The 23,635-nt window shown below is 58.5% G+C and overlaps 1 protein-coding gene across 2 annotated transcripts in view; it reads right to left on the bottom strand.

Moving 5' to 3' along the window:
• Window positions 1–11,076: 11,076 nt before the first annotated feature.
• Window positions 11,077–23,635, bottom strand: part of LOC144279714 (dual specificity tyrosine-phosphorylation-regulated kinase 1B-like) — a 30,042-nt gene continuing 17,483 nt past the window's right edge. Inside the window, exons 1-11 of one of the 2 annotated variants that reach the window (XM_077841321.1) lie at window positions 22,623–22,757; window positions 20,437–20,588; window positions 19,959–20,078; window positions 19,479–19,667; window positions 18,657–18,804; window positions 18,065–18,351; window positions 17,150–17,296; window positions 16,486–16,626; window positions 15,379–15,682; window positions 13,813–13,919; window positions 11,077–12,585 (exon numbers count right to left, since the gene is read on the bottom strand). In XM_077841321.1, coding sequence (XP_077697447.1) covers window positions 12,166–12,585; window positions 13,813–13,919; window positions 15,379–15,682; window positions 16,486–16,626; window positions 17,150–17,296; window positions 18,065–18,351; window positions 18,657–18,804; window positions 19,479–19,667; window positions 19,959–20,078; window positions 20,437–20,499 — 1,926 coding nt within the window. In that variant the 5' untranslated portion in view covers window positions 20,500–20,588; window positions 22,623–22,757 and the 3' untranslated portion in view covers window positions 11,077–12,165. Of the gene's footprint in view, window positions 12,586–13,812; window positions 13,920–15,378; window positions 15,683–16,485; window positions 16,627–17,149; window positions 17,297–18,064; window positions 18,352–18,656; window positions 18,805–19,478; window positions 19,668–19,958; window positions 20,079–20,436; window positions 20,589–22,622; window positions 22,758–23,635 lie in introns of those variants that run through there. The other variant, XM_077841320.1, reaches the window with a different exon arrangement.

Raw genomic sequence — 23,635 nt, 5'->3', positions numbered from 1 at the left:
AAAGGGGTCTATGGTCTGTGCCCCATCCGGGGGGGTTAGGGTTAGGGGTCTCTGGTCCATGCCTGGTCAGGGAGCCTGGGTTTTTTGTTTTTGTTTTTAAGTCAACAATTTTATTGTATACATTTACATAAGAAATATTGCAGAGGTGGCTGGAAAACGTTTTTAAGCATCCACGAGCAGGTGCATCTCCACCCTTCGTGTTTCTGGTGTAAATCACTTGGGCTGGGTGCTTGGACACAAGTTTGATCAAACCTTTGCTGAACAGAGTTTGGGTTGGGAGTCTCTGGTCTGCACAGTATGGGAGGCTGTGATCAGGGGTCACTGGTCTGTGCCCAGTGGGGGGGAATTTGGATCAGGGGTCTCTGGTCTGTGCCCAGTTGCTGGGGCTGAGGTTGGGGGTCTCTGGTCTGCCCAGTCAGGGAGGCTGGGGTCAAGGGTCTCTGGTCTGTGCCCAGTTGGGCAGGGGGGCTGAAGTTGGGGGTCTCTGGTCTGTGCCTGGTTGTGGGGGGCTGGGGCCAGGGGTCTCTGTCTGTGCCTGGTCGAGGGGGGGCTGGGATCAGGGGTCTCTGGTCTGTGCCCAGTCAGGGGGGGCTGGATTAGGGGGTCTCTGTGCCTAGTTCTCATCTCCGCCCTCTGCCCCCAGCTGTGGTGGGTCACCAGACGCGGGAGTGACTGGGTGTCGCTCTATGAGCTGCGTCTGCAGGAGCCCAGCGGGACCCGCAGCCAGTGGTTCTGTGCCCAGGCACCCGAGCAGCTGCAGAACCTGAGCCCTGGGACCCAGTATCGAATCCGCGTGCGGGCCCTCAACGCAGCGGGGCCTGGGCCCTGGAGCCCCCCCTACATAGTGAGTGGGGGTAGGGGGGCATCAGGACTGGAGGTTGGGTGCACGGGGGGGCTGGGAGCGGGGGGGCTGGGAGCATTGGGACTGGGTGCACTGGAGGGATCAGAATCTCGATGCATGGGGACTGGGTGCAATGGGAGTGTTAGGTGCAATGGAGGGATAGGGACTGGGTGCACTGGAGGGAGGTAGGGCTGGGTGCATGTGGAGAACCAGGTGCAATGAAGAGATGGGGGGGCTGGGTGCATGGGGAGTTCGGTACAATGGCAGGGTTGGGTGAATGGGTGCAATGAGTGCCGAGTGCAATGAGATGTGGGGGTTGGGTGCATGTGGGGTTGGGGGTATGGGGGAGCCGGGTGCAATGAGGAGATGGGGGGGCTGGGTGTCCTGAGGGGAGCTGGGTGCCCAGGCTCAGCACCTCAGGGTGCCCTCCCCCCTGACCCATCTCCTCTCCCTTGCAGTTTGCCACGGTGCCTCGTGCAAAGGAAGCCATCCCCGTTATGGTCACCGTGCGGCGGCGTCTGGATTCCCACAGGAAAACAATCTATTTACCCGGCCCCTAGGGGGCGCCACGGGGGAGGGATAGCATGGAAATAAAGTGGAGGCAACCATCTGACTCCTGCATCCCCTCCTTGCAAACCAAGACACACACACACACACACACACATACATCCTGCCAACTCATGCCCAAGCCCATGGGGCCCCGTCCCTAGCCCAGGGGTTGCCTGCTGTCATACTTGGGCTTTCCCAGGAGACTCAGCCATGGGGTAGCCCCAATCCTTCCCCATCTCTGCTGGGTACCCACACCAGCCCTGGGTACCTAGAGCATCCTCTATGGCACCCACCCATGGGGGGCACCTCCCTCAGGGCTGCAGGGAGAGAAGCCCAGACAAACCCCAACCAGGGGCAGAGCCCAAGGGGTGAGAATCTACCCAGAGTCAGGCAGGGTATAGTTCCACCTGTGGGACAGGGACGGGTTTCTTGATCCCTGTGAGAATCAGGATTGAAGTGCATGAGGGGAGCAGGAGAAACTAATTGCAATGCATTAAGGGAGCTGAATACACTAATCACAATGCATGATGGGAGGAGGACAAAGTCATTGCAATGCATGCTGTGACGCAGATAAGCTAATATCAGTGTACGATGGGAGTGAAACAAACTTCACCCAATGCATGATGGGAGCAGGGTGGAGGTGTTTGGAATCTACATGGGGGCTTTACGGCAGGGTTCAATCAGCAATCCCCTACTGAATCCTGGAGATTTGCATCATGCGGGACTGATTCCTCCCAATGCAACTGGACATCTCTGTGAGCGGCGAACAGCAGAGAGGCTAACAGAGGGAGTTTGCCTGGGATCTGTCTGAGAGGAGGTACGCTAAGGGCTGCATTAGGGAGGCTGTGTTGGTGAGTATCGGCGTGTCTGTTGTGGGGACAGTTTGACCGCGTGCTTGATTGGTTGTTTGTTTGAAAAGTGTGAATTGGGAGTGCTTTGTTCCAGGTGAGCCTTGAGTGGGCCTGACTGTTATAAAAAGCCAGTCAGCTGCGAACCAGCTGAGCGGCGAACAGCAGAGAGGCTAACGGAGGGAGAGCCCACTGAGGCTTACAGCTTGCCGCCTTCTCTGAGTAGTTACTACAACTCCTGAGGAAGCTCGTAGAAGGAAGGTAATATGGATGGGGAGCGTTCAGCTGTTGTGACCTGCACTGGGTGTGCCATGTTTGTCTTCCTTCCACAGGACAGAAGCGACTTTGTCTGTACAAAGTGCAAGCTGGTCTCCATATTGGAAGAGAAGGTTCAGGGTCTGGAGCAACAGGTATAGACCCTGCGTTGCATAAGAGAAACTGAAGATTTCCTGGACAGACGTCAGGATATGCTTCTATGGGCACAATGTTCTGAAGATTCAGAGCAGGCTGCACTGCAAGGACAGGAGGAAGGTGAAGAAATTTGGCAGCATGTGACCTCCAGAAGAAGAAAGGGGAGCGTCCATGTACCAGCAGCACAGATACAGGTAAGCAACCGTTTTCATGTTCTCTCCACAGGTACTAAGGCGGAGAGTGGACCAGATGATACATCTGAGGGAAGGGAACAGAAGGAGACTCCACCGATTGGAAGGCATGAGATGCACTGTCCTAGGGATGGGGGTTCCACGACCACCGCTCCCAAGAGAAGGAGGCGGGTGGTGGTGGTCGGGGACTCTCTCCTCAGGGGGACTGAGTCATCTATCTGCCGCCCCGACCGGGAAAACCGAGAAGTCTGCTGCTTTCCAGGAGCTAAGATTCACGATGTGACGGAGAGACTGCCGAGACTCATCAAGCCCTCAGATCGCTACCCCTTCCTGCTTCTCCACGTGGGCACCAATGATACTGCCAAGAACGACCTTGAGTGGATCACCGTGGACTACGTGGCTCTGGGAAGAAGGATAAAGGAGTTCGAGGTGCAAGTGGTCTTCTCGTCCATCCTCCCCGTGGAAGGAAAAGGCCTGGATAGAGACCGTTGAATCGTGGAAGTCAACAAATGGCTACGCAGGTGGTGTCGGAGAGAAGGCTTTGGATTCTTTGACCATGTGATGGTGTTCCAAGAAGGAGGAGTGCTAGGCAGAGACGGGCTCTGTTATGATATAGATATTCAGGCCTGCCTGTAAAGGCCTATACTTTAAGAATGTAGGTATATGTTTATTATTTAGCTAGTAATAGAGGTATACAAGAAAGAATCTGTGTAAGGGCCTTCCCTCACTGTGACAGTCTGAGGCCCAGTTCTTAGGCCAAAGCCTTTGGCTAAGCAGCAGAGGCAGCCATAAGCTGGGAAGCGACCGGTCACATCCTCACATCCCAAACTAGTCAATATGGGGCTGTTAGGAAGGTGAGCCGATCTATCACCTCCAGAGAAAGGGAAGAGCCTAGAAGATGTAAAAGGAAATTTAGGTTGATATTTTTCTGTCTGCTAAGAACTCACTAATCAATAGACACATCTGGGAAACCCTTATGTCTTTATAGATGTAGTTGTGAAATCCTCACTTCTGTATTGTTTTGTCATTATAGTTCCCACTTTGTTATTGTTTGTTTGCATGGTCTCTGTCTGGTTCTGTGATTGTTTCTGTCTGCTGTATAATTAATGTTGCTGGGTGTAAACTAATTAAGGTGGTGGGATTTAATTGGTTAGCTAATCACGTTACAATACGTTAGGATTGGTTAGGTAAATTTCAGTAGAATGATTGGTTAAGGTATAGCTAAGAATATTACTACATAAATGAGGGGCAAACAGGAAGGAAGTTGGGATTTGAAAATAAGGAAAAAGGAACTTGGATTTAAGCTTGCTGGAAGTTCACCCCAATAAACATCGAATTGTTTGCACCTTTGGACTTCGGGTATTGTTGCTCTCTGTTCATGCAAGAAGGACCAGGGAAGTGGGAGAGTGAAGGAATAAGCTCTCTAACAGGCTCCACCTAACGAAGAGACGGAACAGCATCTTCGGAAGCAGGCTGGCTAACCTAGTGAGGAGGGCTTTAAACTAGGTTCACTGGGGAACCTACCCCTGAGGTAAGTGGGGATACCAGGAGGAAGCACAAGGTGGAGAGTGCGAGAGGGGAGGGCTCCTGCCTCACACTAAGAAAGCAGGACAAACAGCAAGTTATCTCAAGTGCCTATACACAAATGCAAGAAGCCTGGGAAACAAGCAGGGAGAACTGGAAGTCCTGGCAAAGTCAAGGAATTATGATTTGTTTGGAATAACAGAGACTTGGTAGGATAACTCACGTGACTGGAGTACTGTCATGGATAGATATAAGCTGTTCAGGAAGGACAGGCAGGGCAGAAAAGGTGGGGGAGTTGCATTGTATGTAAGGGAGCAGTATGACTGCTCAGAGCTCCGGTATGAAACTGCAGAAAAACCTGAGTGTCTCTGGATTAAGTTTAGAAACGTGAGCAATAAGGGTGATGTCGTGGTGGGAGTCTGCTATAGACCACCAGACCAGGGGGATGAGGTGGACGAGGCTTTCTTCCAGCAACTCACGGAAGTTACTAGATCGCAGGCCTTGGTTCTCATGGGAGACTTCAATCACCCTGATATCTGCTGGGAGAGCAATACAGCGGTGCACAGACAATCCAGGAAGTTTTTGGAAAGTGTAGGGGACAATTTCCTGGTGCAAGTGCTGGAGGAACCACCTAGGGGCAGAGCTCTTCTTGATCTGCTGCTCACAAACCAGGAAGAATTAGTTGGGGAAGCAAAAGTGGATGGGAACCTGGGAGGCAGTGACCATGAGATGGTCGAGTTCAGGATCCTGACACAAGGAGGAAAGGAGAGCAGCAGAATACGGACCCTGGACTTCAGAAAAGCAGACTTTGACTCCCGCAGGGAACTGATGGGCAGGATCCCCTGGGAGAATAACATGAAGGGGAAAGGAGTCCAGGAGAGCTGGCTGTATTTTAAAGAATCCTTATTGAGGTTACAGGGACAAACCATCCTGATGTGTAGAAAGAATAGTAAATATGGCAGGCGACCAGCTTGGCTTAACAGTGAAATCCTTGCTGAGCTTAAACACAAAAAAGAAGCTTACAAGAAGTAGAAGATTGGACAAATGACCAGGGATGAGTATAAAAATATTGCTCGGGCATGCAGGAGTGAAATCAGGAAGGACGAATCACACCTGGAGGTGCAGCTAGCAAGAGATGTTAAGAGTAATAAGAAGGGTTTCTTCAGGTACGTTAGCAACAAGAAGAAAGTCAAGGAAAGTTTGGGCCCCTTACTGAATGAGGGAGGCAACCTAGTGACAGAGGATGTGGAAAAGGTAATGCACTCAATGCTTTTTTTGCCTCTGTCTTCACGAACAAGGTCAGCTACCAGACTGCTGCACTGGGCAGCACAGCATGGGGAGGAGGTGACCAGCCCTCTGTGGAGAAAGAAGTGGTTCGGGACTATTCAGAAAAGCTGGACGAGCACAAGTCCATGGGGCCGGATGCGCTGCGTCCAAGAGTGCTAAAGGAGTTGGCGGATGTGATTGCAGAGCTATTGGCCATTATCTCTGAAAACTCATGGCGATCGGGGGAAGTCCCGGACAACTGGAAAAAGGCTAATGTAGTGCCCATCTTTAAAAAAGGAAAGGAGGAGGATCCGGGAACTACAGGCCAGTGAGCCTCACCTCAGTTCCTGGAAAAATCATGGATCAGGTCCTCAAGGAATCAATTCTGCAGCACTTAGAGGAGAGGAAAGTGATCAGGAACACTCAGCATGGATTCACCAAGGGCAAGTCATGCCTGACTAATCTAATTGCCTTCTATGACGAAATAACTGGTTCTGTGGATGAGGGGAAAGCGGTGGACGTGTTGTTCCTTGACTTTAGCAAAGCTTTTGACACTTTCTCCCACAGTATTCTTGCCAGCAAGTTAAAGAAGTATGGGCTGGATGAATGGACTATAAGGTGGATAGAAAGCTGGCTAGATTGTCAAGCTCAACGGGTAGTGATCAATGGCTACATGTCTAGTGGACAGCCAGTATCAAGCGGAGTGCCCCAAGGGTCGGTCCTGGGGCCAGTTTTGTTCAATATCTTCATTAATGATCTGGAGGATGGCGTGGATTGCACCCTCAGCTAGTTTGCAGATGACACTAAACTGGGAGGAGAGGTAGAGACGCTGGAGGGTAGGGATAGGATACAGAGAGACCTAGACAAATTAGAGGATTGGGCCAAAAGAAATCTGATGAGATTAATCAAGGACAAGTGCAGAGTCCTGCACTTAGGACGGAAGAATCCCATGTACCGCTACAGACTAGTGACCGAATGGCTCGGCAGCAATTCTGCAGAAAAGGACCTCGGGGTTACAGTGGATGAGAATCTGGATATGAATCAACAGTGTGCCCTTGTTGCCAAGAAGGACAATGGCATTTTGGGATGTCTAAGTAAGGGGCATTGCCAGCAGATGGAGGGCCGTAATCGTTCCCCTCTATTTGACATTGGTGAGGCCTCATCTGGAGTACTGTGTCCAGTTTGGGACCCCACACTACAAGAAGGATGTGGAAAAATTAGAAAGAGTCCAGCGGAGGGCAACAAAAATGGTTAGGGGACTGGAACACGAGTTATGAGGAGAGGCTGAGGGAGCTGGGATTGTTTAGTCTACGGAAGAGAAGAGCAAGGGGGGATTTGATAGCTGCTTTCAACTACCTGAAAGGGGGCTCCGAAGAGGATGGATCTAGACTGTTCTCAGTGGGGGCAGACGACAGAACAAGAAGTAATGGTCTCAAGTTGCAGTGGGGGAGGTTTAGGTTGGATATTAGGAAAAACTTTTTCACTAGGAGGGTGGTGAAACACTGGAATGCATTACCTAGGGGGGTGTTGGAATCTCCTTCCTTTGAAGTTTTTAAGGTCAGGCTTGACAAAGCCCTGGCTGGGATGATTTAGTTGGGGATTGGTCCTGCTTTGAGCAGGGGGTTGGACTAGATGACCTCCTGAGGTCCCTTCCAACCCTGATATTCTATGATTCAGGGCTTCCCCTGCAGGGAATATTGGACAGGGGGAACATCTATGGGGTGGGGGGATTAAACCACCCCCCCCCCAACTGCCCTGCCTGTGCTGGAACCATCACCTGGGGGAACCGGGCTCATCCATGGAGGAACCCAGGTCAACCACAGATGCCTTCCTCAAGCACCCCTGCCTTGCCGATGGAAACCCCACTTCCACCTTCTCCGTAGCCATTCCAGACTCAACCCACAACCCCTCTGACAGATTCCTCATCAGGAAGGTTTAGAGCCAAGACATGGCCAGGATGGGGATGTTGAATTGACAGATCTTGGCCAACGCTCAGCTCCGTCCCCAGTTCCCTTGACCTTAGCCTTCGTTCAGCTCCATCCCCAGTTCACTTTAAATTCAATGCCCCACTGGCTCCCATGTGCAAGTGGGATGGAAACACAACTGCTTCCATAGATCCAGGAGTTCCAAGGTCAGAAGGGGCCATTTGATCATCCAGTCTGCCCTCGTGTGTATCCCAGGCTGGAGAATCTCCTTGTTACCCCTGGATTGCCTCCCATAATGTAGGTTTGATTGAAGCATCTTCCAGGAGGGCCCTGGGTCTGGATTGGAAGACGCCAAGGGTTGGAGACTCCACCACTGACCGGGGGAGTTTGTTCCAATGGTTACTCACCTGCACTGGGGAAAATCTGTGTCTGCTTGCTAATGTTCTCCTTTGCATGTGAGCAAAGGAGGATTTATGGGTCCCTGATGTACCTCATGGGGGCAGGGGCTATATGGGGAATCTCTGGGGTGATGGGGGTTATATGGGGCCCTGCAGCATGTGCAAGGAGAGAGAGGCTACCCAGGGACTGAAGTGTCTGGGAGGGGGACAGGGGATATACAGGGCCCTGGTTTACCTCTGGTGTACATACATTGGCGGGTGGGGGGAGCTGGGGGTTTGTAAGGGGCCTTGGCATGTCTCAGGGAGCCAGGTGAGGTTACACAGATCTCTGGCATGTCACTGGGTCAGGAGTTATACAGGGCCTGGCCTGGCGGGGCTCCAGCACCAGGGTGATCAAGGGGCAGATGATCATCAGCCATAGATCTGAACCCATGCCTGCTGCCTCCGGCTAAGGATCCCATGAGCCCAAGCAGTAGGCAGCGACTGGGCAGGGCCCTGATCTTTGCCTGGGAACCAAATACTGCCAACCTCAGGGACTGCGGCCTGCACTCACCCCAGCACAAAGTGACTACTGGGCTCAGCCAGCAGCAGGATACTAGGGCAGGTGCTGCCCCAAGCTAGCTAGGCTGGAGCCCCACATGGGTGCTCGAAACAGGGGTGTTGCAGCCTGCCAGAATCCTAGCCTCTTTGTTCGAGCCTGGTGTGCAACCCCTGGCCACCAGAGAAACCTGCCCTCCTCCTTCCCCCCCCCCCCCCGAGAAACCTGCCCCCCTCCTTCCCCGCCCCTCCCCGGCAGGTTGAAGCCACCGACTCCATGCTGGCTAGGAAGGCTTCAGCTGCTGGCAAACTCCAACCAGCTGCCTATGGCATCTGCTCCCAATTCTCTCGGCTGGCTGTCAACCTGTGGAACTCTTTGCCAGAGGATATTGTGAAGGCCAACACAGTAACAGGGTTAAAAAAAGAACTAGACAAGTTCCTGGAGGATAGGTCCATCAACGGCTATTAGCCAGGATGGGCAGGGATGGCGTCCCTAGCCTGTTTGCCAGAAGCTAGGAATGGGCGACAGGATGGATCACTTGATGATTCCCTGTTCTGTTCATTCCCTCTGGAGCACATAGCACTGGCCATTGTCGGACGACAGGACACTGGGTTCAGTGAACCTTTGGTCTGACCCAGTCTGGCTGTTCTTATGGCTGCAGCTCAGTCATAAGCTCAAGTCCCCCAAGGCTTCCCCCCCCCGAAGTGGAAACACCACCCCTGCCCTTTCTCCAGACAAAGAACAAACAGCAGGGACGCCAGCTTGCAGCAGTGCCTCCACTGGGTGCAGCTGGCACCAGAGCTGTCCCAACGGGCAGGGCGGGGTGCATGTTCCCTACAGAATTCCTTCCATTTTTGGCCAAACAAAAAACCCAAAAGATTCAGAAATGGCACATCATGATGCCACAAGACATCTGGTTCAGGTGCATCACACTCCCATTCTCCTCTCTGGGCTGGGCACTTTAGCTGGACTACATCTCCCATGATGCACCAGTCTCCCTTCTGGCTCTGCCACTGAAGTTATCTCCCCTCTTGTGGAGAGGCTGGAGTGCATCATGAGCAATAGACTATTTACTGGAAATACTTCCCCTAGGAGGAAAATGGGGGATGAGCCATTCAAACTACAACTCTCATGATGCACCTCTCTCCTCTCTGGCTCAGGCCCAGTGCATCATGGGACCGGTAGTTCAGCTGCCTCACACCCCACGATGAGCTGGGCTTCGTTGCACTATATATTTCCCATGATGCACCCCTCTCACTCTGCCACCACAGTGCATCTTGGGAGTTGTAGTCTGACATACTACCAATGTGGAGTATATTCCATTAGAGAAAGTGGGCACGAGCCAGCCAAACTACATCTCCCACAATGCACTCACCAAGAGGCAGGACTGCAGTGCATCATGGAAGATGAAGTCCAGCCCATAGAGAACAGAATGAACTACAGCTCCCATGATGCACCACAGTAGCAGCACTTCACCAAACCAGCCCAGATCTCCACAGGTGAGGCAAGCCCACTTCTCCTGCCAGACTCACCTTGGCTGGCCAATTTCAGAGCAGCCCCGAGGGCTGGCCCCTGCCCCTTCTAGCAACATGGGACCCATGGTTCCAAATGTCAGACACCTTGTCCAGCACCCCGGGCTGGCTGGAGCAGGGACCTGAACTTGCCCAGCTCCAGGAGGGTCGGGCCAGAAGGACCTACCTGCTCTGGCGCTTGGTGGCTGCTCTCTATGGGCATCGCAGGAGGACACACACAGAGCAAGCCCCTGGCAATGTGCATGCATGTCCAGCTGCCACATGGGGGGGCAGTTTGGGGATCCACCAGTCACCATGAATCGTCTCCAGCGCAGGCCTGAGTCCCCTGCTCCACAGTGTGGACCCCAGCCACCAGCAGGACACTGTGCCCCACAAGGGACAAGACTCCCCTTGGGGCAAAATAGATCCTCCCTGAGAGCAGGCTCCAAGCTCCAGGGCTTCCCCAGCACACTGGCAAGCGCAGACAGTTGGTGCCCTGTCTGACATCAGGGTCTCCAAGCCATCAGCTGCCCACAGTTTGGTGCGGGGTGGGGAGGAACTGCCAAAGGCGCCCCTCGCACAGGGAGACAGTTTTACATTTGGCTTCTACTGTCCAATAGCAATGTCTCCAAATTACCCCACGGTCCTGCCCTTTCTCCTCTCAGACTCGTTAGCATTAGGGACTGTTACAGGGGGACAAAAGGCACCAACTTCAGGGCCCTGTCGTGCCAGGCACTGCCCAGACAAACAGCGAGAGACAGTCCATGCCTCAGCTGAGATTGGGGCCCCATTGTGCTGGGCGCTGCCCAGATACAGAGAGAGACAGGCCCTGCCCCAGCTGAGATCAGGGCCCCACTGGGCCAGGCCCTGCCCCAAGGAGCTCACAGTCTAACCAGCCCAGGCAGATAAATGGAGGTCACCCTCTCCCCTTTCCACTGCTCCCACCCCCACCCCATCCCCGGTCTAGCAATCCCACGGCTCCCCCCCAGAGCCAGCAGCTGTGTCGGCAGCAGCAGGCAGGTCTCCAGGCTGCCCGCGGGCGGAGGACGCCAGCAGAGGGACCGGGAGCCGGCGGAGCTGCTGTCACTATTTTATTCACCACCCCCTCCAAAGCAGAGGCCCCGGGTCCAGCGGCGAGCGCAGGGGCCGTGCCGGGAGGGCGCGACGGGGCAGCCCCTCCGGCCTCTCCAGGGGAAGCCGCGCACCGTCTTTGGTACAATAAATTAAAGACAAACAGTACAGCACGAGCCACGGAGAGGGGGCAGCCGGCAGACACGGCGCCACCATGGTCACGCTGGGGCCAAACGGCCAGCCCAGCTCACTGCCACGCCAGTGCCGGGTTGTCAGACCACGGGGCTCATCCCCAGGGGTGTTCCCACACACGCGGGGGGTGGGGGAGGGGAGGGCAGGGCAAGAAGAGGAGGAGGCTCACACCATCCTGGAGGGGGAGGAGGGTGGGGCAGGGCAAGAGGGCCACGGGGCTCTCCCAGGACATGGGGGGAAGGGGGATCAGGGCACTCCTTCTCCACAGCGGGAGGGGCCGGTGTCTATAAATATTGGCTAGGGCCCTGCTGCCCGGGGCAGGGGGCAGTTTTAGCAGCAATTCCAGTTGGACAGTGGGGCGGGCAGCCCGGCCATCAGTCCGTGAAGTGCAGAGGGTCCCTCTGTCCAGCCGGCGGCCCCCCCCCCGGCGCCCCCCCGGCCCAGGGAGCCAGTGTTAACGAGGAACCATTTACAGTAGGAACCACACGGACACAGGGTAGGGACAGTGCCAGGGGGCGCTGGCTCTGCTGGCTAAGCAGTGGGGCAGCAGGGGTGGCACTGGCATGGGGGGGTAGTGGGCGTGGGGCTAGCTCTATGGGAGAGCAAAGGCCGCGGTGGCTCGGAAGTGGGCGGGGCGAGGAACGTGGGCAGCGCTGGCTCCGGGGCAGGACAGGGTGCCATGAGTGTTGCCACCCCCTGGGGGTTGTGGCGGGCAGAGCCAGCTCCCAGAGGAGGCGCGGCACTGGCTCCGCGGCAGGGGGGCCGCGGGCAGCGCCGGCTCCCGGGATGGAGGGGGGGTTGGCGGGCAGCGCCAGCTTTCAGGGCTGTGAAGATCCGTGGGCACTGTGCCCGCCCCCCGCCGGGCGGCGCATCCTAAGAGCGTTATGGCTTGAGGAGTCATCAAGAGCTGGCTGCCGTGCTCTGCGGGACGCACACGCCCAGCATGGGCGCCGAGTCCTCGGGCTCCGCCCGGCTGCGCAGGTGGGGGGGGTAGGCCAGCGGCAGCCCCCCCTCGCCCGCCCGCCCCCCCACCGCCGCTCTAGTCCGGAACGCCGACGAGCCAAAAGGGGCGCAGTCCAGGTGCCGGGGGCCCGGGCCCAGCTCCATGCACTCGGGGCCGTGGGGCGAGACGGGCGGGCGATGGTAGTGGGTGCGCCCGGCCGGCTGGAAGAGCGGGTGCGGGCCCGCCCCATGGAAGTGCGGTGCCGCCGGCTGGCTGGGCGTGGGCTTGTGAGGTAAGATCGGCGGGTAGCCATCGCTGGGCGGCGCCGGGACATCCCCCCCAGCCCAGAGGCGCGGCTGCTGCTGCTGGGGAGGAGCCTGTGGAAAGAGAGACAGATGCTAGCGGTGAGGGGAGCAGGGCTGGGAACAGGCTAAAGGGGTTGGGAGAGGAAAAGCATGGGGTGTCAGCAATGTTGGGGGCTCTGCAACTCATGGTCAGTGTGGGCAGCGGGGAGCAAGGGGACCACACGTGGGGGCTCTGCATCTTGAAGTTGGTGTGGGAGGCGGGCATACCTGGGGGCTCTGCATCTCGCAGTCAATGGGGAGGGGGGGTCAGCGCCCAAGGGAGCCGTACCTGGGGGCTCCACATCTCACAGTCGGTGTGGGCTGCGCGGGGGCGGGCATACCTGGGGGCTTTGCATCTCGCAGTCAGTGTGGGCGGCAGGGGGGGGCGTACCTGGGGGCTCTGCATCTTGCAGTCGGTGTTGGTGGTGGGGGGGTGGGGCAGCGCCCAAGGGAGCTGTACCTGGGGGCTTCACATCTTGCAGATGGTGTGGGCGGTGGGGAGGGAGCGCCCAAGGGAGCCGTACCTGGGGGCTCCACATGTCGCAGTCGGTGTGGGCAGCGGGGGGGGGGAGGGGCGGGGCATACCTGGGGGCTCTGCATCTCGCAGTCAGTGTGGGTAGCGGGGAGGCATACCTGGGGGCTCTGCATCTCGCAGTCAGTGTGGGTAGCGGGGAGGCGTACCTGGGGGCTCTGCATCTCGCAGTCAGTGTGGGTAGCGGGGAGGCGTACCTGGGGGCTCTGCATCTCGCAGTTGGTGTGGGCGGCGGGGGGGAGCGGGCGTACCTGGGGGCTCTGCATCTCGCAGTCAGTGTGGGTGGCTGGGGGGTTTACCTGGGGGCTCTGCATCTCGCAGTCGGTGTGGGCGGCGGGGGGGGGGCGGGCGTACCTGGGGGCTCTGCATCTCGCAGTCGGTGTGGGCGGCGGGGGGGAGCGGGCGTACCTGGGGGCTCTGCATCTCGCAGTCGGTGTGGGCGGGGGGGGGGCGGGCGTACCTGGGGGCTCTGCATCTCGCAGTCGGTGTGGGGGGGGGGGGGGCGGGCGTACCTGGGGGCTCTGCATCTCGCAGTCGGTGTGGGCGGCGGGGGGGAGCGGGCGTACCTGGGGGCTCTGCATCTTGCAGTCGGTGTGGGCGGGGGGGGGCAGCGGGCGTACCTGGGGGCTCTGCATCTCGCAGTCGGTGTGGGCGGGGGGGGGGGGCGGGCGTACCTGGGGGCTCTGCATCTCGCAGTCGGTGTGGGCGGCGGGGGGGAGCGGGCGTACCTGGGGGCTCTGCATCTCGCAGTCGGTGTGGGCGGCGACCGTGCTGGCGTAGTAGCGGTTGCTGTAGCGGTAGTTGCGGTTGTCATTGGAAGAGCCGCTGGAGCCGCCTGGGGGGGAAGAGAGAGGCAGTCGGGATGGGCGGAGAAGGTGGGGCGGTGCTGGTGCCATGGCTGAGCCCCACAGTGGGACTGGAGGACATGGAGGCCGTACCAGAGCACGAGATGAAGCGGGCAGTGTTGGTGGGTCAGGAGCCGTACCAGGGCTGGGGCAGGGAGTTGGGGCCATACCCAAGCTGCAGACGGAGCTGACGGTTCTGGTTGGGACACTCTACGCCCTGGAGGGCACCCTGCGACCCCCATATTCAACGTTTGTCTATAATCGTGATATTGCATATAAAGCATGCTTTGTAAAGCATCATGGGACAGGTTCTGATTTGCTGAAACCCCACTCTTCTAGCATTAATGCCTATGAAGTTCTGAGAATTGTGTTGTAGGATTCTCACTCAAATATGCTGTGGGTCTGGGAAGCTCCCCAGCTCCCCAGAGACAATAACTGGGGCATAACCAACACCCAGGCAGGTGTCACACAACCATTAACAGCCACTGTCCAGCAAGGGAGCTAGGATGCAACGACTCACCTGCATGAGGCCACACCAGGGGAATTGCTCAGCCTTGCCTGGTGACTCAGCAATGCCCCCCAGACATGCCTGGACTTGTGTGCTCCAAGCACATGGGACTGAGGCTATAAAACAGAACCCAGGGGCCCCACGCTGGGCCTTTCTCCTGCCCCCCCCCCCCCTACACTGCAAGCAACAAGGATGCTCAGAAGAATGAAGACTCCAGCAGAGGAGACTGGCCCAGGTTTCAAGGGTGAAATCTGTGTATTATGAACTAACATCCAGTGGGTTGAGAAAACTGCTTGATCTAAATACTGCCTAGTGTCTTATAGGTTTAAGATTAGATTGTGTGCTTATTTTGTTCTCTTGGTAACTAACTCTGATTTTTTGCCTCTCATTTATCACTTAAAATCTCTCTTCTGTAGTCAATAAACTTGTTTTACTGTTTATCTTTCCCACTGAGTTTGCCTGAAGCGTTTGGTGAATCTGCTCAGGTGTGCAAAGGCTGGTGTATAGCCACTTTCCCCTGATGAAGTGGTGAACCAATTAATAAATTTGCACTGCTCGTCTTGAGCAGTGCAGGACGGTATATTCCTGAGGTACAAGACTGGGAGCTGGTGGGATTTGGCGGGTGCCTTTCTCTGTGTGATTCATGAGTGGCTCTGGGAGCATTCAGGCAAGCTAGCTGGGTGTGGGGCTCCACGTGCTGTTGTACTGAGTGATCACAGCGCCTGGAGGGGTTTGCTGCTTGTCACTAGCAAAGCATTGAGAGACAGCCCAGGCTCGAGAGAGTTAAGGGGGCACAGCGGTCCCACAGTCCAGTCTGCACCCCGGGAATCCTGTCACACTGGTGCTGGGGGAACACAGGACAGACGTAGGGGCTGCACGCAAGCTGGAGACGGAGCTGGTGCTGGGGACTCGGGGGCCGGGACAGGGGAGCGGGGCCGTACCCGAGCTGGAGACGGAGCTGGTGGTACTGGTGCTGTGGCTGTGCTCCATGGCCGGGCTGGTGGAGTTGCTGTTGCTGGTGTTGGTGCCCTCATCGCTGGTCTTCTTGAAGAAGTTGTGCTGCAGGGCGTAGAAGGGCGTGATGCGGCTGCGCGGCTCGTAGTCCAGCATGCGCAGCACCAGGTCCTTGAACTTCAGGTAGTCGGAGGGCGAGTGGCCTTGCTCGCCCGCCCGGCGCCCCCCGGGTCCCCCGCTCTCCACCCCCAGCACCTCGTGCAGCCGCCGTGTGCCCGGCACCTTGTATTCCTGCAAGGGAAACACGTTCAGCAGGGCGTCCCGGCCGGGATCATGGTGGGGGAAGAGAGGCAGGGGTCCTGCGAGGCAGGGGGAGAGGAGAGATGCAGGGATCCAGCCAGGGTGGAGATGTAGGTATCCTGGCAGGAGGCACCGGGATCCCGACAGGGTGGGGAGGACTACAGGAGATACAGTGTGGGGGTGGCGGGGGGGGGGACAGACGGCGGGGTAGGGCAGGGATCGGAGGGGCATGCAGAAGATGTGGGGATCCCAGCAGGGCAGTGGGGAGCACAGAAGACACAAGTGGGGTGGGGGAGTGGGGAATGACATGGGGATCCTGGCAGGGCAGGGAGGGGTCGAGGGGATCCCAGCAGACCAGGGATGGAGTGGGGGGCGGGCATAGCATGCAGGAGACGCAGGGATCCCGGCAGGGCGGGGATAAGGTGGGGAGTGGGACAGGCAGTGAGGGGCAGCAGTGGGGACATGGGAATCTCAGCAGTCGGGGGGCAACATCGTGGCCCCGTCAGCGCAGGGAAAGTGGGGGAAATGCAGATGGAGGGCAATGCACAGGTAGCTGGTGCCACGGGGGAGCGGGGTTCCTGGCAGCAGGTGCTAGGGAGCAGTGCAGGATATAGGGTGGCTCCCTGGGGTGGGGGCAGCATGGGAGGCACAGGGATCCCAGCAGCATGGGGGAGGGCTTGGCATCGGGGCCTGCATGGCAGGAAGAGGTGCATGGGGAGAACAGGGATCCTGTGCGGGAGACTGGGGGCGGGGAATCAGAAGCGTGAGGTGAGGACCCCAAGGACCCCCATTACCTTTTTGACCTCCTTGTTCTTCTTGAGGGCCCAGCCCCCCTCGGGCAGCTTGTCGAAATATTTCCGGGCCTTCGGCGCCTGCTCCAGCATGTGTGGGGGCGGCAGCCCCAGCACCTCCACAATCCTGTTCATCTGGTCTGCCTGCAGGGAGGAAGGGACGCGTCATGGGGCGCCCTTGCCAGCCTTGCCCCCACCCAGCCCCACTCCCTCCCGTTACTGGGGCAGCCACGCCCAGCCTCTCACCCCAGAAAGGGGTGACATCCTGATTGCCACCAGTCGGGAATTTTCCACGCAGAGGATTTCTCTGTGGAAACACTGTTCCTTCAAAAACTGAAAATTTCCCCGGGAGCAAAAGTTTGCATTTTGCCACAACGTTTCCCTTTTCTGAGCTCCCCGGCTAGACAACATGTCCCATGATGCTCCTCTCTGATGAAGGTTTGAGGAGCATCATGGGAGTCACATTATTGTGGTGCATCCTGGGAGATGTAGTCCAGTCAGGGAGCTTGGCCCAAGACACCCAAACAAAAGCCCCCATGATGCACCATGGGCCTCCCCTCGCCTCCGATAGGGCCTTTTTCCCCCCTCCCACCCAGAGAAGGGTTGTGGCCCTTGGTCTCTGCCCAAGGGCACAGCCCCAGCGGCAATTCCCCCTCCCATCCCTCACCTCATTGGAGCCGCTGAAGAGAGGCTCCCCCGTGTGCATCTCCACCAGGATGCAGCCCAGAGACCACATGTCGATGGCCAGGTCATAGGGCATGCCCAGCAGCACCTCTGGCGAGCGGTAGAAGCGGCTCTGGATGTACTGGTAGATCTGGGGAGATGAGGGTCAGCGTGATGAGCCCCTGACGGGAGCAGGGAGGAAGCCCGCATGGGGGCACAGACTGGCCAGGCCCACAGGCTTTGCTGGGAAACACATCCCAGAACAGGGATAGAACCCAGGAGTCCTGGCTCTTAGCCCCTCTCTGCTCTAACTAGACCCTCCTCCGCTCCCTGAGCTGAGGGAAAACCCACATCCTGGCTCCCAGCCTCCCCTGCTGTAACCACTAAAGCAGGGCAGCACAGATCTGGCAGTGGGGATGAAGTAGAGGTGGGACAGTCTGTCGCTCAGTCTGTCCCCCCAGAGTGGGGCTAGGGGACGGGTGAGGCAGGGCTAACACACTCCCTGCTAGCAGAAGCTGCTGAAGTCGACAAACTTGAGAGTGCTGCACTTGCAGGGGACAAGCGCAGGGGTGGGGCCATGGCACAGGGCTATCACATTCACCCACTGGCCCAGCTAGCAGGAGCTACCAAAGTCAACGATCTTGACGGCACTGTGCTTGGGGTTGCAGAGCAGGGAGAGGGGCTACAGGCAAGGCCGTTACATAGGGCGTGGGGCAGGAAAGGAGCTCAGGGGTTGAGGCTGCAGCTCAGGGGGTGGGACCCGCGCACTCATCCACTAGCAGGAGTGACTGAAGCCGACGATGTTGGGGCTGCGCTTGGGACTGCAGAGCAGGGCATGCGGCGGGGGCGGGGCCGTTGCCTGGGGGGCGGGGCTATGGAACAGGGGGGCGGGGCTTGGGGGCAGGGCCAGCGCACTCACCCGCTGGCCCAGCTGGCAGGAGCTGCCGAAGTCGACGATCTTGATGGCGCTGCGCTTGGGGTTGCAGAGCAGGATGTTCTCGGGCTTGAGGTCGCAGTGGATGATGCTGAGCTCGGGGGTGGCCAGGAAGAGCAGCGCCGTGCACAGCTGCTGAGCGAACTTGCGGGTGAGGTTGAGCGAGACGCCGCGGAAGTTGGTGTTACGCAGAAGGTCGTACAGGTTGTAGGAGAGCAGCTCGAACACCAGGCACAAGTGGCTCCGGAACATGAAGTGGCGCTTCAGGTGCACTGGGGGGGGAAGGGAGTGTGAAGGACAGCTGGGGGGGGGGGTGCTTCCCTTCCACCGCAACCCCCTGACCCCACACTGAGCTCCCTCCGCACGGCTCGGCGAGAGGAGGAGCAGTCCTCAGTATAACCTCCCCAGCCCCCCCAACATTTACCCCAGCCCTGCAACCTCCCCCCACTCCTCAATATACATCCCAGCCCCCCGATACCGGACCTCCCCCCCCAACTCCTCAACGTACAACCCGGCCCCCACAACGTCCCCGCCCTCCCCATTGTTCCCCCAGCCCCCCACCTCCCTCCCCACTCACCAATGTAATACTTCATCTCGGTGTCATGCTGGTTCATGAGCTCCAGCAGCCGCAGCTCGATCTGGGCCTGGTTCAGAAACGCCTTCTTGTTCTTGATGATCTTAATGGCCACCCACTCCTGGTCGTGGTGGTCGTACGCCTTCACCACCTGGGGGGGACAGAGCGCTGTCGGGGGCACGGCCTGACTCAGGGTGGGGGTGGGGGAGGGGCCATACCAGGGCTCGGGGTGGATGTGACAGGTGCTGGTAGCTCTCAGCTGTGTGAAGGAGGCCTTGATGAGCAATGAGTTTATTTCACATCAGGGAATTAGGAAGGGGGAGAAGAGGGTATGGCGGGGACTGGGGGTTTAGGGGTACAGTGGAGATTCAGGGGGGGCCAAGGGCTAAGCTGGCCGAAAGAGCCCTTGCCAATGAGTGAGTTGATCTTGTAGTGGGGGGCTAGGGATGTGGGGGTAGTCTGAGGGTCTGGCGGGGTTTTGGGGGTACGGCAGGGTTTGGGAGCTTAGCGGGTCGAAGGAGCCCTTGCCGATGAGCGAGTCGATCTCGTAGCGGGGGGTTAGGGACATGGGGGCAGTGTGGGGGTACGGCGGGGTTTAGGAGCTTAGCGGTTCGAAGGAGCCCTTGCCGATAAGCGAGTCGATCTCGTAGCGGGGGGTTAGGGACATGGGGGCAGTGTGGGGGTACGGCGGGGTTTAGGAGCTTAGCGGGTCGAAGGAGCCCTTGCCGATAAGCGAGTCGATCTCGTAGCGGGGGGTTAGGGACATGGGGGCAGTGTGGGGGTACGGCAGGGTTTTGGGGGTACGGCGGGGTTTGGGGGGCTGACCTGGCCGAAGGAGCCCTTGCCGATGAGCGAGTCGATCTCGTAGCGCTCCAGCCAGCGCTCCCCGCTCTTGACGATGTAGTCGTAGTTGTCGTCGTCGTAGCCTTCGTTGTACACCTTGCGCTCCTTCTTGGTGCTCGAGTCCTCAGGGGGCACCTGCTGCGCCCGCCGCTTCTTCTTGGCATAGTACACCTGGGGGGGGTAAGAGTCAGCACCAGCCTTCTGGCACAGGGGAAGCCGGCTCCACAGGCCTGGGAGCCTGCCCACGCCCACCCCCAGGGAACCAGCATCCCAGGCCAGGGGCCCCCCTCCAGGGAGCTGACTTCCCATGCTTTGCCCGTTCCCAGTGCTCTAGGCCAGCCCATAATCTGCGCGGCATCACGGTGCACTCGGGGAAGGGCGGCAGTGCTGCCCCGAAGCTAGACCCCTCGTTGATGCCAACGCACGCCCCCCCCGCACCCCCCCCGCCCCCCAGAAGCTCACCTCGTTGATGTGCTTGTATGTTTTGATGAGGTCGACGGAGAGCTTGCGCAGCGGTGCCGTGGCCGATTCGCGGAAGGTCAGGGGGATTCGCCGCTGCAGGACGCTCAGCTCTGGCAGGGTCTGCAGAGACACGGATGGGCGGTCATGGCGAGGGATGGGTGCCCCCAGGCACACCCCCTGCCTTCCCTCACCTGTAGCTACCCCACTTGGAACGGTGCCCTCACATGACACCGGCCAGGCTGTGCCAGGTCAGCAGGGACCCTGCGTCCAGCCCTAAGCCCCTCTGCCGGATGTATCCCCACTGAGGCCAGGAGGATCTCCAGCCCCTTCCAGGGCTCCTCGGCTGTTTGTCCGTCCTGTGGCAAGGGCCAGCCCATGCCCCGTGCATCTAGAATCCCTGCTGCCAGAGCTGGCTCCTTGCACAGCCTCCTGATCCCGTCTAGGTGCCCAGGCGGGAGGAGGCGGGGAGATCCGGTACCTGCGGGTGGTCAGCCATGGACTGGATGCTGGAGAAGGGGGCATGACCGTGCTGGCTCGACATGTTTGGCTCAGTGGCAAGCGAGACGCCCAGAGAGGCAGGCTGGCTGGCGGGCAGCAGCTGGCATCCTGCGCTGCTGCTGCTGCTGCCACCTGAGGGGCAGAGAGAGAGGGAGACTGGGTCAGTGCGAGTCCTCCGCCCGCCCGCCCCCCCCCCGGATCCCCCTGCACCTGCCCCTCCCGCTGGATGGTGCAGTCCCCAACTCAGTATCACCCGCCCATACACAGCCCAGCAGCCCCCCCACACACACCCAGCTGCCAGCTTTGATGCCACTCCACGCCCCCCACCCGCTCAACTGACGGCCACGTGCAAAGTAGCTGCAAATCAGCTCGCGCACATGTGGTGCCAAAGGCCACCGCGGGGCTATGCCCCACCAGGAGCCACTTAGCCTGAAGCAACAGCGTGCCCTAGTTTGGGAGTGCCAGGACTGGGAGTTGCAGAGACCTAGTCCCAGCCAGGCCGGTTCGGGGGCTGCAAAAACTGAAAAAACTAAAATGAATTCGGTTCCGTTCCAAGCCAAACCGAAGCTGTGTCGAGTTTTCTCGCCAAACGAAACAAATTCACTTGGAAGGAAATGTTTTGGTCAACCCCAAAGTTCATCTGGACTTTTGTTCATTTTGGGGTGTTTTCCCATCTTGGTTTTGTTTTTTAAAAATAAGCTAAATTGCTCAAAGGAACCAGAGTCAAAACCCTGAGGGCCAGCAGGGCCCCAGCGCTCTCCCACCCACCCAGCCACCCACCAGAATAATTAAGGCCACTGGGCAGAGAGCAGGGCTGGGGCATGCAGCCTGCACACTATCCTCATGCCTGCTGAGGCAATCATGGGCCAGGATCCTGCACGCCTGGACTGGGGCCTCATGACCCGCTGACCACTACCCAAGGAGCTGGCAACCGGGATCGGGGCCCTGCGACCAGCCTGGGCGCTGACTGAGGAGCTCATGCCCTGGGATCAGGGCCCTACAACCTGCCCGGGCACCAGCTGAGGAGCTCATGCCCTGGGATCAGGGCCCTGCGACTCACCTGGACGCCAACCAAGGAACTCATGTGCAGGGATTGGTGCCCTGTGACCTGCCTGGGCATCAACCGAGGAGCTCATACCCAGGAATCAGGGCCCTGCGACCCGCCCTGGCACCAGCTCAAGGGCTCACTTCCAGGGATCGGGGCTCTGTAACCCATCTGGGCACCAGCCAAGGAGCTCACGCCCGGGGATCGGGGCCCTGCATCCTGCACTGCCCCAGCGCCAGCTGAGGAGCTTGTGTGCCAGGACTGGGGAGGAGGCCTGCGACTCGTTCCAGCACTTGGCTGAGTGCCATCGGTGAGCCAGCTGGGAGGCTGGGTGGGGTCCCAAGCAGCACAGCTGCCGGGATTATTTTTAACCCCCAGGGAGCAAGGCAATCCTTGCAGTTGATTTGGGCGGTGGGGAGGAAGTAGAGCCAATTGCTATGGAAAGATGGAGCCCCCAGCTCTGGGATCCTCCCATACACAGTACAGGGGCAGGGTGCCAGGGCCCCCGGCTCCGGGATCTCCATACACAGCGCAGGGGCAGGGTGCCAGGGCATGTCTGGGCCACCGGCTCTGGGATCCCCCAACACAAAGGGCAGACAGGGCCAGTCCCAGCCCAACCCTGGTCCACTAGGGGGTGATGGGCTACCTATGACACTCCTACAACATCCGCTTCAAGCCCCTTCCTCCCTGCCAGCCTCTACACCCCAAGATATGCCTTGAGGCCACTGTGTGGGTCGGTCAACAGAGACCTGGGCCCCCTACCCCAGATAAATCTGGACCCAACCCCAGCTCCATAGCCCAGCAACAGCACCTCCTCTCCCCATCTGACCCACAGCCCAAAAAAGCCATAGGAATATAGAAGCAGCCAGAGTTGATCAGCCCCAAGACCCATCTACTACTCCTGGGGAAATTCTGCACCACTGTTCATGCGCAGAATTCATGACCCTCTGCAGATTTCTTTGCTTCCCCGCAGAAAAATGACTTTCTGACAGGGAAGTAAAGGGAAGCCCCAAGAGCAGCATGCGACCCTCCCCAGCTGTATGTTTTGCGTGCCTAAGGCAGCTGGCAGAGGTAAATCACTGCGGGGCAGGACTGGGGAAGACCCAGCTGGTAGCTCCTACCCTGTGCCGGGCTCAGCTCCTAGTTCCGGCTGGGCTTGGGAGGACGAGACTTCCTCTTCCCCTGCACAACATCCGGGGCCAGGTCAGACCCACCCCCAGATTTCTCTCCAGGCTGCAGGAAGCTCTGCAAACTCCTCACCCATCGCTCCTCAGCTGCAGGGGGAGGGATCACTGTACGGGGAACTGCTCCCACATCTTCCCAATCCCCATGCACCCAGACCCCCTCATACTCAGTCCCTCCGCCGAGCCTCACCACACACACCTCCACAGCCAGAATACCATTGCCGAGCGCCACTCCCCCTTCACCTGGACCATCCCAAAGAGCCACCCACACCTGGATCCCCACTCTACCAAGCCCCAGCCAGCTGCACCTGGATCCTCACCTCACTGAGCCCTACTCCCCCATCATCTGGACCCCCAACACCCAAGCCCCCCGCCGAGCTCTGTCACACCCAGACCCTGCCCTGCTCAGCCCCAACCACCTTTACCTCCTGCAGAGTTCCGTTACCATTGCACCCAGAACCCCCCAACAAGCCCCTGTGCATCCAGAGCGCCTCCCACACCCAGACTGCCCCACACAGAACCCTCTCAACCCACATCTGAATCCCCCCCACACTTGGATCCTGCTGGGCTGAGCATGCCTGCCCACACCTGGTGCACCTGGCACAGAGGAACATGGCTCTGGGGTGTTTCTGGGGCAGGCTCGGTCCTTGCGCTGTGTCAGGCTTGGGTGCAGCCTCACTGCTGAGCCATGTCCTGGGGAGTAGCTGCAGAGTGATCTCCTACCTCTGTGCAGCCAGTGGTCTGTACTCCCCAGTGCCATGCTGGAGCCTCCACAGTTATTTGACAAATAAAATTTGCAGAATTTTAAAATACTGTGCGCAGAATTTTTATGTTTTTGGTGCAGAATGCCCTTAGGAGTAACCTACCCTGGTATCCCATCTTTGATAGCACCAGATTGTTCAGAGGAAGATGGAAGACGCCCTGCAGCAGCAGATGGGGATAACCTGTGC

The sequence above is a fragment of the Eretmochelys imbricata genome, chromosome 24 (assembly GCF_965152235.1).
Source record: "Eretmochelys imbricata isolate rEreImb1 chromosome 24, rEreImb1.hap1, whole genome shotgun sequence".
In the NCBI taxonomy this organism is placed as follows: domain Eukaryota; kingdom Metazoa; phylum Chordata; order Testudines; family Cheloniidae; genus Eretmochelys; species Eretmochelys imbricata.
This window is presented reverse-complemented; position numbering and strand designations above follow the sequence as displayed.